Here is a 16,382-nt window from a genome sequence, read left to right as displayed (position 1 = left end):
CAGTGCTCCTTGGCAGCCAGGGGAAGCGGGGGATAAAAGGGAGGATGGTGCCAGCACTTCACACACTGTGGAAGTTGGGTTTTTTGTTGTTGTTTTGTTTTTTCCTTTTGCAATAACACCATCAACAAAAAGCCCATCCCACTATCTCATGCAGTCCAAGTAACATCACATCAGAGACAGTGGAGACAACAGACATGGCTAGCATGCTTCAGTATCCTAATACAAATGTCCATCAAGAAGTCAAATCTCCTATAAAAACAGCATTTAAAAACAACCCCATCAAATTCGGGGCAAAGAAGAAGCGCACTCGAATGAACAGCGTGTGAGCCAAGCTCCCCCTCCCCCACCCTACCCTCCTTTCGATAAATACATGGTTTCCATTACTACCGGAGAATATTTACAGAGGGTTTGGCTGGAAAGTTCCATCGCAAGGTCATGGGTGCCCAGGTTCTCTCAGCAGCACAGCTTCATTGAAATGAAAATCATTGGAGATGCCAACTCCTGTGTTTGGAGTTCAAATCCTCCAGAGAGATAGCCTATGCTAACAGGCAATGTCAGGCTCAAAAGCAAAACACAAAAAGGGAGGTATTCTATGACCTCTCACCCTTATGCTGGGTCTCTCTGAGGTTAGCAAGTCCCCACTGCGATCTTGACAATATCTCTTTAAAGAGCCTGACACCCCTGATTCCCACCATAGCGAGCACCTTCCCTGGATGCTTTGCAAGGACTCTGTTCCTTGCTCAGAAAGGGACTAAATACAGAGAGTGTTTTCCAGATTCTGTGTAATTCCGGCTTGGTGAGGAGGGCTCGGCATGCTGCCTGCTGCCTCCCTGCCAAATAAACTCTTTGTTATTTTTTTTTCCTTTGCTGATTTCAATTCTGGCAGTTAAGGGGTTGGCGGGGGGGGGGGGGGGGGGGAGGCTTCAGCATTGAGTTCTCAGTTGCATTTTTCTTTAATGGGTTATTTAGAGAACTGTAAGGCATGGATTCAATATGGAGAAGGAAAAATGAATGAAAGGAGCCCGTTGTCACCGGACTGAGAGGGTGTGTACTTTAGGAGCTGATCACACTCAGCATAATTGACCGGGACCATTTCCCTTGTAGCCCTGTGCACCCTAATAACTGATGCTTCCTAGCAGACCCCTGGTCCCCAGGCACCAGGCAAGCGACCTGCAAATTCAGCCAGGGGAAAATGACTGTCCCCCTGGCAGGCAGTGTCCCAAATGCCAGATGCCAAGGCAGGGGGCTCAAGATCGGAGGTCAGCCTGGTCTCCAGCACCAGACCTTGTCTCAAAAATTAAAAATAAGAGTAACTGTCTCACTGAGCCCACAGCAGGCTCCCTCACCAACTCAACCACGAAGATCACAATAGAGGCAATAAAGTATCCATGCAGAGGAATAATACCTGTTTCTGTTGGAATCTTTTTTTAAAAAAATGAAAGCAAAAATTAATCATCACTTCTGAAGCAGTGAGCCCTTGCAGTCAAATATCAGTCAAGCACACAGCTTCATTTTATATATATAATATATGTATTTATATATCTATTTATTTATTTATATTAGCCCTTCGAGAAACTTCTGAAAACAGTAGCTTATCCTATGTGTGTTTGGGGAGCAGGGGAATCGGACATTCCATTTAAAAGGTCCGCCCCCTCCCCAACATCCCCTGCTTGTAAATCACGCTCCTCTGTCAGAACGAAGCCATTTCTTGGCTCTTTATAAAACCTAAGCCCTGAATCCCCTCACGAAGTGGGGGAGGCCACAGCAATCTCCCAGGGTATTGCTGCAGGGGGAGGAGGGAACTGCCAACTCCTAAGCAGCTTCTGCAACCAGGCTCGCCCCTCCTCCTTCCCAGGCACCCCGGGGTTTGCTCCTAAACCCCTGTGAGCCTTCCCTGCTCCCCCATAGAAAGACTCCCCAGTGGCACTCATCACTTGGCCCTTAAAAAAAAGAGGATATTCAAAGAGCAAAATAGAAACCTGTCATCCCCTGGCCTTCTGGGTCTGTCAGTTAAGACTCTGACCACGCCAAGGACACACTTAGCACCAAGAGAATTTGAAGTTCAGCACCACACACACCAGATAGGTAGGAAAAGAAAAGGACATCCCGTTTCTCTGGCTGCAACCGTGACAGCTGTCTAGATAGGGACACAGAGAGAGACTAGGACATGTCAAGAAATGGAGAGGGACCCCCAGGCTGCACCCAACAAAACGGGCCCCACATCCCCTTTGTTTTTGTCCATCTTGCCTTTGGCAGAGTTCCCACTACTCCACGCCAACATCTGTGCTGGGCAGTTGGTCCATGCTGAGGCTGATCCCACCAGTCCTTGTAAGTTTCCAGCACACACAGAGCAGCAAGCATCTGTCTCCCCTGCTGCCCCAGACATTACAAAGTCTCAAAGTTCACATTGCAAGGTGCGGAAAGGGGAGGGACCACATGCCCCGCAGGCATGCACAGATACAGAATTTTGTATTTTCTCCTTTGTGTGTGTGTGTGTGTATATATATATATATATGTATAGCTATATGTAAATAGCATCGGGGTGGCTATCTCTGCAGCTGGACTTCCCGGGGGCTTCCTCAGTCCGTGTTTCCACCATCAGCTCTGGGTGGGTCTTTCCGCTCGGCTTCCTTCCAAGGTCCAGGCTCCCCGCTCAGGAAAATGGGAACCAGCTTCCTCCAAGGATACAGGGTTTCGCCAACCTATGGAAATAAAGATTTGTTTTTCTGTCAGTGCAGTCAGCTTCCCAGGTGATGTCTGTGCACCTGGGGAGGGGCAGAGGGGGCCTTGCAACACAAAGTTCTGACTTGTGGGGAGAGGGCTTTCCAAAGCCAGACCAGGGCTCTTCTCACAGTCCCAGAGGCTCTGTCTGTGTGATAGTAGCAAGCCTTCCTTCCTGGAGTGCACATACCATTACCCCTGCACACACACACACACACACACACACACACACACACGCTTTCAGACCTGTACATTTATATGGGCATCATCTGTGTTTAAAAACAGAATTTGAGCCAGGCGTGGTTTGAGAAACTCTTGTAGCCTAGCATGCAAGAAACTTCTGGTTCCATCCATCCCCAGCATTGCAGTAAACCACACATGGTCTTGCATGCCTGCAGTTCAAGCTCTGGGAAGGTGGTGCCAGGTGAATCAGGAAAACAAGGTCATCCTTGGCCAGTCCTAGAAACTAGGAACTTCCAGGCTAGTCCATGTGACCACATAGGACCTTGTCTGGTTTGATGAATTTTGGCCCTGAAGGTAAATACCATTCTCTGTACCAAAATTAAATAAGTTTATAAATAGTAACAGATAAATAACAGATAGATGATTGATAGGTAAGTCACCAGTAAATGATGGATGTGAGGGAGGGAGGTCGGTAGGTAGGTGGTCGGTAGGAAGGAGGTCGGTAGGTAGGAGGTCGGTAGGTAGGTGGTCGGTAGGTAGATGGAACAATGAAAATCTAGAGGGTCATTACCTTTCCCTGTTTGCGAACAGGTTATTCATCTACTCTTCTCACACCTCCACCCCCATATTCCAGACAGAGTTGGGGACAATTTAGTTTTCTAACTCATTCTTTCATACCCACGCACACCCCAGTGCTGTGTTCTATGAGCCACTGCTGTGCCCCTTGCTCATGGGACCTTCTGGAGCCATCAGGGGCAGAGGGGAAGAAGTTCGTAATATCTCTCTCAAAGAGCAGGTGCAGTCTGGGGAAACATGGGCTATGGCAGCCCAAGCAGAGGAAGCACATAGCTGCCTGAGAGAGAGCCCGACTGAGGGTGGGATTCCAAGGACCTAGCCAGGGTACAATGAGACTCTCAAGTCTGGGTATGTGGGAAGAAACAGAGCTAGCCGACAAGTGAGCGAGCACATGCCCCAAACATCAAAAACTAGCTCCCGGTCAACCCCACCTGCTACTGTGAGAAGATTCTCTGATGAGGGCTGGAGGCAGCACCAATCTGTTGGTATAAACTCAAGTGTTTAGAGGGCAGTTTGAGAACGTGGCTATTTAGAGAAACAGTAACAGTAGGCTTCCCCCTTGGGCTGTAGTCTCCCCAGAAAATGGTTCTTGATCAGCTTCTGAGCCTTGAGACACAAGCATGGTCTTTCCATCTATAGAACGGATCATTAAAGTGAACTGGAGCAACCAGAGGACTCCGCATGGGAAAGCACCAGGAACTGGGGTCGCCTCGGATGTTAGCTGAATGCAGCTGGCGAAGGGAGGACAACCATGGCTCCCAAAGAGAGGAGACGTTACTTTCAAAACTGTCATCCCCTTTGATCCCAAAAGAAGGCAGTTAGTTTTCTTTCTAGGTAGCCAGCAACTTGCCTGTCCTACCTGTAAATCACTGAGCATAGAAAGAATCTAAGGGTTTCCTGGGTTTGTTAGTCAGCTTTCCGTTGCTGTAACAAAATACCAGAGGTGATGATCAAGAGAGAGGTTGACTTTATTCCTTTGAGGCTGGGACGTGGGATACTATAAAGCTGCTCTCCTCATGCTGACCAGGAAGCAAAAGAGGAAGAACCCGAGGTCCCAATACCCTCCAGGGTACACTTCCTGTGACAGAAAGACTTTGCACCAAAGCTTAAAGGCTCTACCACCTTGAGGTAGCACAACAGAGTGAAAATAAGCCTTTTAAACGCTCAGCCTTGGGGGATGCATCCAAGCCACATCCCTGCAGCTGCCAAAGGGAACAGCACTAGGGCCCGCTGAAGCACTGTTTGCTGAGTGATACCCACAGATATGAGCCCCACAAACAAGCGTGTGAACCGCTAATGTGTTCCTCACACTGCAGCCTCCATGTGACCAAGTCCCACAGTCGGGGCTGGCCTGGATATGCATTGTTGTTGCTCTTGTTTTTTGTTTTTGTTTTGCTTTTGCTTTTTTGGTTTTTTTGAGGTTTGCAGATCTCACTTGCAGAACAAATCCCACAGATGTGCCCAAAGACCCACTTCCAGCTTGCTCTGTGACCTCAGCAGCCACTTGAAAGGACTCAAGTGTTCCCCAATAGGAGGTTGGATTGGCAAACTAAACTATGTGTGGGTTAGAAAGATACAAAGTGAGGTGGAGCCTGATGGCACACACCTTTGGCCCCAACACTCAGGAGGCAGAGGCCGGTGGGTCTCTGTGACTTCCACGCCAGCTGAATCTTGTCTCAAAAAAGAAACACAGGGGCTGGAGAGATGGCTCAGAGGGTAAGAGCATTGCCTGCTCTTCCAAAGGTCCTGAGTTCAATTCCCAGCAACCACATGGTGGCTCACAACCATCTTTAATGAGGTCTGGTGCCCTCTTCTGGCCTGCAGGCATACACACAGACAGAATGTTGTATACATAATAAATAAATAAATAAATAAATAAATAAATAAATAAATAAAAGAAAACATAGACAAGACAGAAGACAGACAAAAACTCCATGGTACTAGAGCTGAGCTTGGGCTCACTGGAATAGTTAGGCCCTGGCTTCCATCCCCAACACCACAAAAAGTAAACATGCCAAGACAATGTTGTGGGTCTGAACTGAAAAGAGTGGTAGGTTAAACATTAAGGTTTCTTTCTCCTTTCATGAGTATGTTTGTAGACACACACATGCACACACACACACACACACACACACACTTCAGTATTCTTTATCTGAAATGCTTGGTATTGAAGTGTTGGGGAGTGTGGGAGATGGAGAGATGTCTCAGTGGTTCAGAGCAATTGTTGCTCTTCTAGAAAACCCATGTTCAATTCCCAGCTTTCACTTGGCAGCTCACAACAATCATGAACCCTTGGGTACTGGCAGGCAAAACACCCATAGACATAAAAATAGTAAACATGTTAAAAAATATTTAGTTTTGTTTAAAATTAAAAAGCCAAAGGAGTATGGAACTCTAATTGTATTTCTTGTGCTTACGCAGAGATGGGATCCCCAGAGCAAGCTGGCCAACCATACTAGCAGGAGCTGGTGAGTTCTGGATTCAAGCATATGCTTCCGTACATGAGGTGGAGAGAGATGGAGGAAGACACCCAACATTAACCTTGAGCCATGTGCACACAGATGAACTTACACACACACACACACACACACACACACACACACACACACACGTTTTAAAGTTCATATTTTTAGATTAGGGGTGCTCAAATTGTCCAGCTAAGTGACAAACATGGTCTAATACATGTATGTCTAATTTGGCAGAAGGACAGATGTTGTAAGTTTTGAATCTCCCTTGCCCAGACAGGCACTAAAGTTAGTTCTGTCTGGGATCTTTAATGTGCATTTACCAACTCTGTCTTTTTGTTCTTTCCTTCTTTTTCTTTGCTGTTTGTTTGTTTTTGTTTTTTCAAGACAGAGTTTCTCTGTGTAACAGCCCTGGCTGTCCTGGAACTCGCTTTGTAGATTAGGGCTGGCTTCGAACTCACAGAGATCCGCCTGCCTCTGCCTCCCAAGTGCTGGAATTAAAGGCGTGCACCCCCACCGCCCAACATTTTCTTTCTTATCTATCATTCTGTCTCTAGAGCCCAGCCTGGTGTTGAATTCTGCATCTGCTGCGCTCTGGCGAACGTGGAGCATGCCAGTTCCCAGCAGCTTGACGTGGATGGAGCGAGACAGCGCTCCTGGTGCAGGGACTGAGGAGCTCTTTGGGGCAGCATCCTTGAAGATGGAAGATTGCTCTAGAGGGTTCTCACTTCAGTCTTCGTCTGAGTTGTTCCTGCTGGAGGCTGAGGGGAGCCAATGGGACTGGTAAACCGCTGGGAAGGGTGTCCTCTTGGCCTGGCCCCTGCTGGCGGTCATTAGGTATTGACACAGCCTATGAGGTCACTGACTAGTGTATGAGGAGACTAAAGCAACCATAGCTTCTGCCACTGCCACAGCCCAACAACTGACTTTCAGAAGGGCTCGCTCAACATAGGAGCAAACCCAAGTAAGCCGGGCATACTTTTCTCTTTTTGAGACAGAGTCTTGTTCTGCTGTTCAGGCTAGTCTCGGATTCCTGTCTTTTAAGCCATCCTCCTGCCTCACACTCCTGAGCATAGACCACAGCTGTGTGCCACCAAGCCCAACAGGGACAGACAGGGACTGTCCGATGTCAGGATGACTGTGTCTGTGTGTGCTAGGTGTTATAATATGGACTTGTTTTGGCGTGATGGTGTCACCTCTGAGAACTAGGCATTTTGCTTGGAAGGTGTCCAAAAAAAAAAATGTTCACTGCAAGCTGGTTTCTAGGGTTACTAAGTGGACAGGGTGGATGCTCACTGAGAAGGTGACTAGATAAGCAAGTGGTGGTTCGTGCAAACAAAGGAACGGAGTGCAGCCATTGAAAAGCCTGATGCCCATCTTCCAGTCCCACAGGGGGAAGATCTCAATGGATGAGCTCAGGCGCTTAAAGTGGGATCTACACAGGTGTGTGTGGGCTGGAGGGAGGGCTTCCAGATGGAGGGAGGAGGAACTTCCAGGTGGAGTGAGGGCTGCCAGGGAGGATCCCACAGGTATGCACTGAAACTCATTGACCCTCCTTTGGTAAGCCGGGATGAGCTGTGGTATGGATGGGTTTGTAACATACAGGGGTCTTACTGTCACGTGGGCATAGAGAATGTTGCTAAAACTTTCCATATTTTTAAGAAAAACTGCAGGAGAATGCCTGCTTCGTAAGTGCTTCAGGGAAATCCTAAATCAAAACTGAGGCTGTGTTCCCCGTGGAGGTTGCAAACTGAGGCTGTGTTCCCCATGGAGGTCGCAAACTGAGTCTTTGTTTCCCGTGGAGGTTTCCCACACTCAACCCACGTTATGAGGAACAGCTACCTGGTTTTTAAGCTAACCACGTTTTACCACCATGGGTTTCCTCTGAGCCTCACTTTCCCCATCTGCAAGGTACAGGTTCCTTTGAGTCTTTACCATGAGCTTTCATTTTCTAGACAGTCTCTGTCATACACAAATGCTGCCAGGTGGTGGTGGCTCACGCCTTTAATCCCAGCGCTCGGAAAGCAGAGGCAGGCACATCTCAGTGAGTTCAAGGCCAACCTGGTCTACAAAGAGAGTTCCAGAATAGGCAAGACTGTTGCACAGAGAAACACTGTCTTGAAAAACAGAACAAAGAAGTCCTTAGTGTTCTTCCCCACACCACACCATGAATGTGGCACACAGGCTGACCTCTGACCCCAAAGGAAAGCAGCACGAAACCCCAAACTGTCCAACTCCAAGGCACATCCATGCCAGGCTATGCACAGCAGCTTAGATCAGCCTGTCTCCCGAGGCCAGACACACAGGGCGGGTTCTCACAGCTTGGGTGACGTGGAGCCAGGCCCTCACTAGACAGGACCCATGGGTGCAGGTATCATTGTGATTCCAGTTCACAGAGGAGCACCCTGGGAGGCAAATGGATGTGCTCAGGGCCACACAGCTGATAAACGGCAGGTAGAGTCTTTATGTGAAGTCACTCTGACTCCAGGATTCGTGTCCCCCACTGCTCTCCCTCAGGCACGAAATATGGGTCAATATTCTTTTTTTGTTTTGTTTTGTTTTTCGAGACAGGGTTTCTCTGTAGCTTGTCTCGGAACTAGCTCTTGTAGACCAGGCTGGCCTCGAACTCCCAGAGATCCACCTGCCTCTGCCTCCCGAGTGCTGGGATTAAAGGCGTGCGCCACCACCGCCCGGCCTGGGTCAATATTCTTAATGGTGAAGTCAGAACTGATAAGTCCACGGTCTGCCAAAAGGCAGTGTTTCTTTTGTTTTTTTCTGTTTTGTTTGGTGTGTGTGTGTGTGTCTTTGTGTGGGTACTGTATGTTTATGAGGCCAGAGGGGTCAATGTCAGGTGTCTTCACTTCCTCTCCACCTTAGTTTTTTGAGACAGGGTCTCACTGAACCTGACTGAGTTGCCAGTTTGGCTGGGTGGTCAGTGAGCTCCAGAGATCTGCCTGTCTCTGCCTCCCCAGCTCTGAGATTTCTGGCATTTGTGCAAAGCCTGGCTTTTATATGGGATCCAAATGCAGGTCCTCTGGTTTGGGTAGTAAACACTCCATTCACTGAGCTGTATCCCCACCCCCTATAGGCTGTATTTTTAAGTCTAGGCTGGTTTTCAAAATAGCAGTTCTTCTGGACTCCATTTCATTGGGCTCACACTGTCCCCACTAAAGATCAGAAGTCACTCCACTAAAAGCCATTTTCCCATTGCTAGCACAGTAGCACCCTGCACGGTTCATGAAGTCCCAAGCACCACAGCCAAGACTGTAATGATAGACATGAGTCCTGGCCTAGGGGCTAGATACCCCGGGAAACACTCCATGATTTTAGGGAGGTGGCCAAGACTTGGAGTTATCTGCACTCCTCATTGACAAGAGGTATAGATCATGAAGAACATTCCAGAGGAAGGCAAGCCCTGGGCAGCAGAGACAGGCAGATCTCTAGGAGTTTGAGGCCAGTGTGGTCTATAGAGAGTTGCATGCTAGCCAGGGTTACACAATGAGACTCTGACTCAAAAAGACAAATAGAAAGAAAGATTCAGCTAGGGATGGGAGCAGCCAGCTCCAGAGTCAAGCTGACAGGCAGTGATGTATCCAGGCTCCATCTTCTCACAGAGGAAGGAAAGTGGTAAGAGACCGGGTGAATGACAGCGTATATCTAGATGCTAGGCACATACTCATGTCTTCTAGACCTAGAATCTAGAAGGTTCCTTTGAGTCTTTACCATGAGCTTTCATTTTCTAGACAGTCTCTGTCATACACAAATGTTGCCAGGTGGTGGTGGCGCACGCCTTTAATCCCAGCACTCGGGGAGGCGGAGGCAGGTGGATCTCTGTGAGTTCAAGGCCAGCCTGGTCTACAGAGTAAGTTCCAGGACAGCCAAGACTACACAGAGAAAGCCTGTCTTGGAAAACAAAACAAAACAAAAAGGTTAGTACACGAATGGTGACAAGCACTTCCCTACCAGAGTTCTACTCTTAAAAACGTGGTCATTTTAAAGTCCGGTCTGGACAGAGCAGGGCCACTGGGTGTTCCTCACCATGCCACAAACACCTGGACAGCCAACAGCGGTGGGTAGGGAACACAGATGAGGAAAGCCATAGGCTGCAGGTCTAATCAACCCTGAAGTATCACAAGGGTGGGCCAGCGAAATGGCTTAGCGGGTAAAGGTACTTGCCACCAGGCTGGGGGCCCGGAGTTTGATCCCCAGGAGAGAACTGATTCCAGCAGGTTGGTTTCTGACCTCTACACCTAGGCTGTGGGGACACACACACACGTGCACATACATATAAACACACAAACACTGCGTGCACGCATGCAAACTTTTTTTAATATATAGAATACGGTTTCCATGACGTCGGGGATTTCTGGTTCTACAGCAGGTGTGAAGTGGTCACTTATTCAGGAATGGATAGAGCAGGTGCCTGGCACAGCCGAGGCTCTGGATTCCATGCTCAGCACCACAGAATTCTACTGATACAAACATGAATAGTGGTAGAAAATCAGAGAAAGTGGCTGTGGGAAAAACCAAATAGGATGCGTTTCCTCGGCGCATAGCTGTTCAGCAGGGACCGGTAAGTCTCTGGGGGCTGAATGGTGCTGGGTCACACAAACATTAGCGGAGGGAAACAAAGCCGACTTCCCTTCCTGCCTCCCAAGGAGCCTGGCTTTTTAAAACTTAGTGGTGGGAAGGCTGGACCCACCTAGCTGCATCTGGGACATCTTTAATTATCCAGTGAAGCGCTTCTACTTCCGTGGCTAATTCTGGCACTTGTACACACATCGCCCTCGCATTAGGCAAGCGAAGGTTTCAGACAGGGACCGTGTGGCCAGAAGGCTGCTGCTGTCCTGCACATCTGGCCCCTTCCCCGGAGTTCATCCTTAACATCTGTCGCCTGCAGCAACTGTCTCCCTCCCCTGCCAAGTAAGAGCCTGGGGCTGACCTCATAATCCTGGTGAATGCTGGGAGGCACCTCCAGATTTAACCACTTAATTCCCAAACTGCCCTGTCTAGCTGGTCAACCAGCCCAGCATTAATTCCTTAAAGCATCCCCATTATCTTCCTTGTAGCTGACCGCTTTGCCCACAGGCTCCTTTTTCCTCCTCTTCTAGTCCCAAAGCAGGAGTCTGCTGCCCTCCCCTGGTTCCCCTCTTAAAGACAGATTCCAGGCCCCCATATTCTCTTTCCCCTCCCTTCCCCCTCTAGAGGCCCGCAGCTCCCAGCGCCCTCCCTCCCCACTCACTACACAATCTCTTTTGTTTCTCTCTGGTGTCTTTGGGCCTTGACTGGGTTACCTCACCCTCTTCCTCGGGGCCTCGCTAGCCCCCTAGGTGCACCCTCCCACCCCTACCACCTCTACTTTACCAGGTCCTCTCCTTCACTGCAGCCCCCAGGCGGGGGGGGGGGGGGTGGAGAAGGGGGGGAAGGGGTGGCCATCACTTCAAACTGGAAACTCCAGCGTCACCTCATGCTTTACAAAGACTCAGGTAAATGCTCTCCACCTCAGAGCATCTATCCCATCTGGAAGTGAAAAGAATGACCCCGACACTTTCAAGCTGAGTGAATCGAGAGCCAGGCCCAGCGCTGGCCACTCTTAAATAGCTACCGTCAGAGCACCTCCCAACGTGATGGCTAGCCTTTACTGGCAGCCACAGCTCTTACCTGAGGTCACACTGCCCACAAAGGCCAGGAACCCCACTCCCATGCTAGAGGTGGAACCCGGGACCTCCTATGTGCTGAGCAAACCCTTCCTTCTGGTTCCTAAACCTACCCGCTATGCTTGCAAACTCGGATAAACTTACCCATGTGTGCAGGAGCAGAGGCCAGAGGTGGAGGTCAGTGGAGGTCAGGTGTCTTTACTAATCTCTATCTTTTTTGGATTCAATTGCACCTCTCCCCCCCTTTTAGCTAGGCTGGCTGGCCAGGATCACCTGCCTCTACCTCACTCCACCCTCCCCCCAGAGCTGGGATTACATCTTCATGCTGCCCCACAGGGTTTGTACACACACAGGGGATCCAAACGCAGGTCCTCAAGCTTGCACGGAAAATGCTTCACTACTGAGCCAGCTCCCAGCCTCACTGCCTTGTCTGTTCTATCATCATACTCTGTCCTGAGCTGACGTCCCAAGTAAGACCGGCTAGGGGTGTGGCAGAGGGCTCGGTGGGTGAAGACATCACCAGCCCAGCCTGCAGACTTGAGTTTGATATCTCGGACATACACAGAAGAGAACTGACACCCCCAAGTCGTCCTCTGACCTCTGACCTTGTGGCCTGGCACTTGTATGCCCACAAACAATGAATAAATAGAATAGAAATAAAAATTTCCCAAAAGGATGGTGCAGTTCGCCAGCAATGAACATGAGAGGACGTGGCCCATGTTGGAAAGAGAGCCAGCCGTCAAGTGCTCAGTAAGAGTCATGGTAGCACACATCGGAGGCCACTTCGTTGTTGTCATTGATACTTTGCTGCCAGGGTTGAATCCATGTTAAGCACATGCTCCATGATCCATCACTGAGCTACACAGTAGCCCGACCCTGAGAGCTGCCCAGAAGCAGGGAACGCTGTTCATCCAACCTGTGTTGTAAGCTATTAGTGTTCCCATTTCACATACAGAAAAACTGAGTCTTCCTTCCTTCCTTCCTTCCTTCCTCATATTGGTAACTTTGAGGAAAAAAAATGTTACTGGCTCACAATTGGGGCTCAGAACAAGTTTGTTGATACCACCGACCCTGCTTAAAGCTAAGCTCCTGAAAGATTAGGAGTGGTGTCCCCCAGCCCAATGCCCTCACCCAGATACACAAAGTAGGCATGAGTGTTCCCAACACCCGAGCTGAGTAAAGCGGAGAATGCCCCTCAGCCAGTACAGAATTCAACCAATTACTCTCTTGACTGATTTTCCTTGCTCTAGTCAACTTGGGCAGACTGGAAAATGATGGGCTTGGTCCTCTTGTCATGGGAGGAGGTGGTGAGGCCAAGGGGGGAACCCCAGCATGGGCTTCAGGCAGTGCAAGGGAAAATACTGGTACCTCCAGGGTCAGGAGCACCAGAGAGGTGAGAACCCTGATGGGTGCGGCTGTTGTGGGAGGTGCAGCAGGCAGGAGAACCCAGGAACTGGAATGTGTTTTGGGGTCCCTAAGACAGGGCACAGCATGGTGCTTCCTCCGGGACAGAAACAGACTAGGGTAGAAAGAAAGTCAGTTCTGAGGTGACTTGGGCTACCGCTCCTGCAGCGGGCATCCACACCGAAACAAGAAAATCATCACCACCACCACCTGACTGCCATTCGGGCTCCAGTGGCCCAGCTTCTCACCCTCATCAGGGCGCAGACTGGAGTAACGGATCCGCCTAGACCGCCGCCTCTTTTTCGGCGTCCCTGAGCACCCCAGCTCCTGACATGCATGCACACCTGGGTACACGCTCCAGCCCTGGTCTTTGACCTCCTGGGTGGTAACAGAGCACTTCTGCCTTCCCGCCTGTACCCCACAACGCCAGAGTCCACCTCCCAGGTCCCTCACTACTAGCCTACCTTCCCTTCCTACTGACCTTTGCTCTGCCATCTCTTCTCAAAAATATTGATCCCACCCCCGGGATTCTGCAGCAGCAGTACTTTTGAAAAGAGGGACAGAGGGGAGACGCGCATGAGACCTCCAGAAACGGAGAATCGAGTTCAGGGCACCCCGAAGCGACACTTCTCTTCGCCAGCGCCCTGGCTGCGCGAGCCCACGAGACATCTGTCGCCCGCGCTCCCGGCTCACACCCCGATCACCCCCGCAGCTCTCCGGGCGATGCCACCCCCCACGCTCCGGCTGCCGCCTCTCCCTGCGGCGGCGCGCCAGCTTTCCAAGGTGTCTGCGCGCCCGCAGGGCTGGGCTGGGATCAGCGCGACGTCTCCGGGTCTCTGGTTACCTCATCTGTGATCGTCGCCTCCCGACCCACCTCTCAGAGGTCAACCTAGTCGTCCCCACCACCCATTCTCTGAAGTTTCTCTACTCAAGAACGTAGGAAGGTAACCCTGATACTTCTTCCCCCAAATTAGCCTAACACAACGCCTGGCACGCAGGTCCCCTTACCAAGGACCCACCTACAGTCACCAAAAGTGAGACGCTCCGCTCAGCACCCTGTGACCGCACACAGCAGGCTCCTATACCTCACACTTCACACTGGAGGTGACGGGAGGCCAAGCTGTAAACCGCGACATCTTGCGGTAAAAGGAGCAACAAAGTTACCGGGGAAATGGGACGCTGAAGTGCGCCAACCTTGGGGATCGAGGACCACGACCCAGCCAGTGAGAAACTTCCATGGGAGGGGGGCAGGGGTCATCACAGAGAATGGGGATTCAAAAACTGCAGACAGGACACTTGGGGAGAAGGGAGTTAAGAGCGGAGGCTTGGAGACCTGGTCAAGCCTGGAATGGCTGGTGGCTTGGATGGGACTGGGGACTCTAGGTGCATAATTAGGGAGTGGGTTTTAGCTACGACCAAGTGTGGTAACTCTGCGCGTGTGTACTGGGGCTGGTGACGACCGTCCTGGCTTCTAAAGCCAGAGAGGAGAGGAGGAAAGAAAATAGGGAGGGAGGAGAGAGGAGGAGAGATGAAAGGGAGAGGAGAGAGTGGAGAGGAAGGAGTGAGAGGGGAGTGGAGATACAACAGAGGAGGGAGAGAGGGGGAGGAGGAATGTCTGAAGACGGGAGAGGGAGAGGAGGAGAGGGGAGGGGAGAGAGTATACAACAGAGGAGGGGGAGAAAGGAGAAAGAAAACAGATTGAAAAAAGACAGGATAAGGTAGAAAAAGAAGGGAGAGATAGACAAGGGAAAGAGAAGTGGGAAAGGAGAGAGTGAAGCCAGATGAGAGAGAGAGAGAGAGAGAGAGAGAGAGAGAGAGAGAGAGAGAGAGAAACGGGTGGGAAGCGGCGTGTAGCAGTGTCTGGGCTGAGAGGGACTGGGCAAGTGAGGAGGAGCGAGCTGTTCCCCGCCGCGGCGCCCTGCCTCCCGCCGTCACGCCAGCTCCCCAGCTCGCCCGCTGGTCCGCGTACCTGTTGCTCGGTCCGGGCTGGGTCTCGGCTCCGGTCCCCCCTACCAAGAAGGCCCCGCGCGCGCCGCCTACGCGCTCCGCCTGCCGAGCAGCCAGGCCGCCAGCGCCGCCACCTGCGCGGCCGCGCACAGCCAGGGCCAGCGGGCGCGGAGCGCGGGCAGCAGCGCAGGCAGCGGGTCCCGGGGCCGTGCGCGGCGCCGCATGGCGCGTCGGTGCAGCTCGTCGCCCAGCGCCTGCAGCCTCAGCGCGGTCACCTGCGCCGCCGCCCAGCGCAGCCCGGGGCGAGCGTCGCCGCAACCGCACACGGCCGGAGGCCCGCGGCCGCGATGCCGGGGACACGGGCACATGGCGTGCGGAGGAGCCTCCCCGGACCCCAAGTTTCGCCCTGCGCCGCGCGTTTGTTGTGCTGACGGCGCTATTATTAATTAAAGTGTCACATGGTGGAAGGGGCGGGGAGGGCGCGGGGAGGGGGTTACATCATCCGGCGGGGGGGGGGGTGCAGGAGAAGAAGCCGAGAGGTAACTTTTAACCCTCGCGACGCCGGCAGGGCGGGGACAGGCGGGATCGCGGGACTTCGGGGATGCTGGCCCGAGGCGTCCACTGTCTCGCTTCTCTGGTTGCCGGCGGCTCTAGCTCGGACGCAGCCTCCGAAGCCAGCTCGGTGTACACTGGGAATGGCGCTCCGGGCGAGTTCGGCTGTTATTCGAAAAGATTCCCGGACTGTTGTGTGGCTTGGGTGACGGGAGACGGGGATTCCAGTCGACGTGCCCAGTTTCGGGGCACCTGTCAGCTTTTGGATCGGTGCACATACTCCTGATATGCGTTCACACCCACTTCTGGTGACCTGACCTAAGCACACCAATGGGTGAGAGCCTGAAACCTGGAATGGAGGTGTGTGTGTGGGGGCGGGGGAGGCGACCGGGACTGGAACGGTTGGACTCCCACTCCAATGGGTCGTCCTTGCACTCTAGAGCTCTCTCCCCTTCCCGCCCCAGGACCGTTATAGAGAGAAGTTCTTATTGCCTGCTTGCTTTGTGAACATTATCTTTCCTAATGAGGTTATGGTTGGTAGTGGACCTTGTAAAGCAATAGCTTGTCCCCTAGTGAGGTGACCTAACCCGAAGACCTCTAGTTCACCAACCTGGAAAGTCCACTGGGGAGGGTGCGGACTAGCTAGAGAGTTCTTGGGACTCCTTAGGGTGTCAGGGAGACCCACCCCCTCCCACATCAAATCCACTAGAATTTGGACCTGAAGGAGCAGGGAGGTGCCTCCAAGCCAGTGATTTTAGAACCTTCGAGAGACTTCCCATCATCCCTTCAGACCTGCAGAGTATTGTCAAGGCCTGGCGAGGCCTTTGGTCCCTTGGAAAAGATTTCTCATAATCGTGAACTTGGTGCAGTAGCTCCG

At 51.6% G+C, this 16,382-nt stretch overlaps 1 protein-coding gene across 1 annotated transcript; it reads right to left on the bottom strand.

Moving 5' to 3' along the window:
* Positions 1-932: 932 nt before the first annotated feature.
* Positions 933-15,368, bottom strand: Hrk (harakiri, BCL2 interacting protein). Its single transcript, XM_041648842.1, has 2 exons — positions 14,976-15,368; positions 933-2,702 (listed from the first exon to the last, which is right to left on the bottom strand). Exon 1 carries the CDS (start codon positions 15,319-15,321, stop codon positions 15,043-15,045), a length of 279 nt encoding a protein of 92 aa, XP_041504776.1. The 5' UTR covers positions 15,322-15,368; the 3' UTR covers positions 933-2,702; positions 14,976-15,042.
* Positions 15,369-16,382: the final 1,014 nt, after the last annotated feature.

Source organism: Microtus oregoni, unplaced genomic scaffold, assembly GCF_018167655.1.
Source record: "Microtus oregoni isolate MIOR12 unplaced genomic scaffold, Mior012 000003F_ref0000135, whole genome shotgun sequence".
Lineage (NCBI taxonomy): Eukaryota > Metazoa > Chordata > Mammalia > Rodentia > Cricetidae > Microtus > Microtus oregoni.
This window is presented reverse-complemented; position numbering and strand designations above follow the sequence as displayed.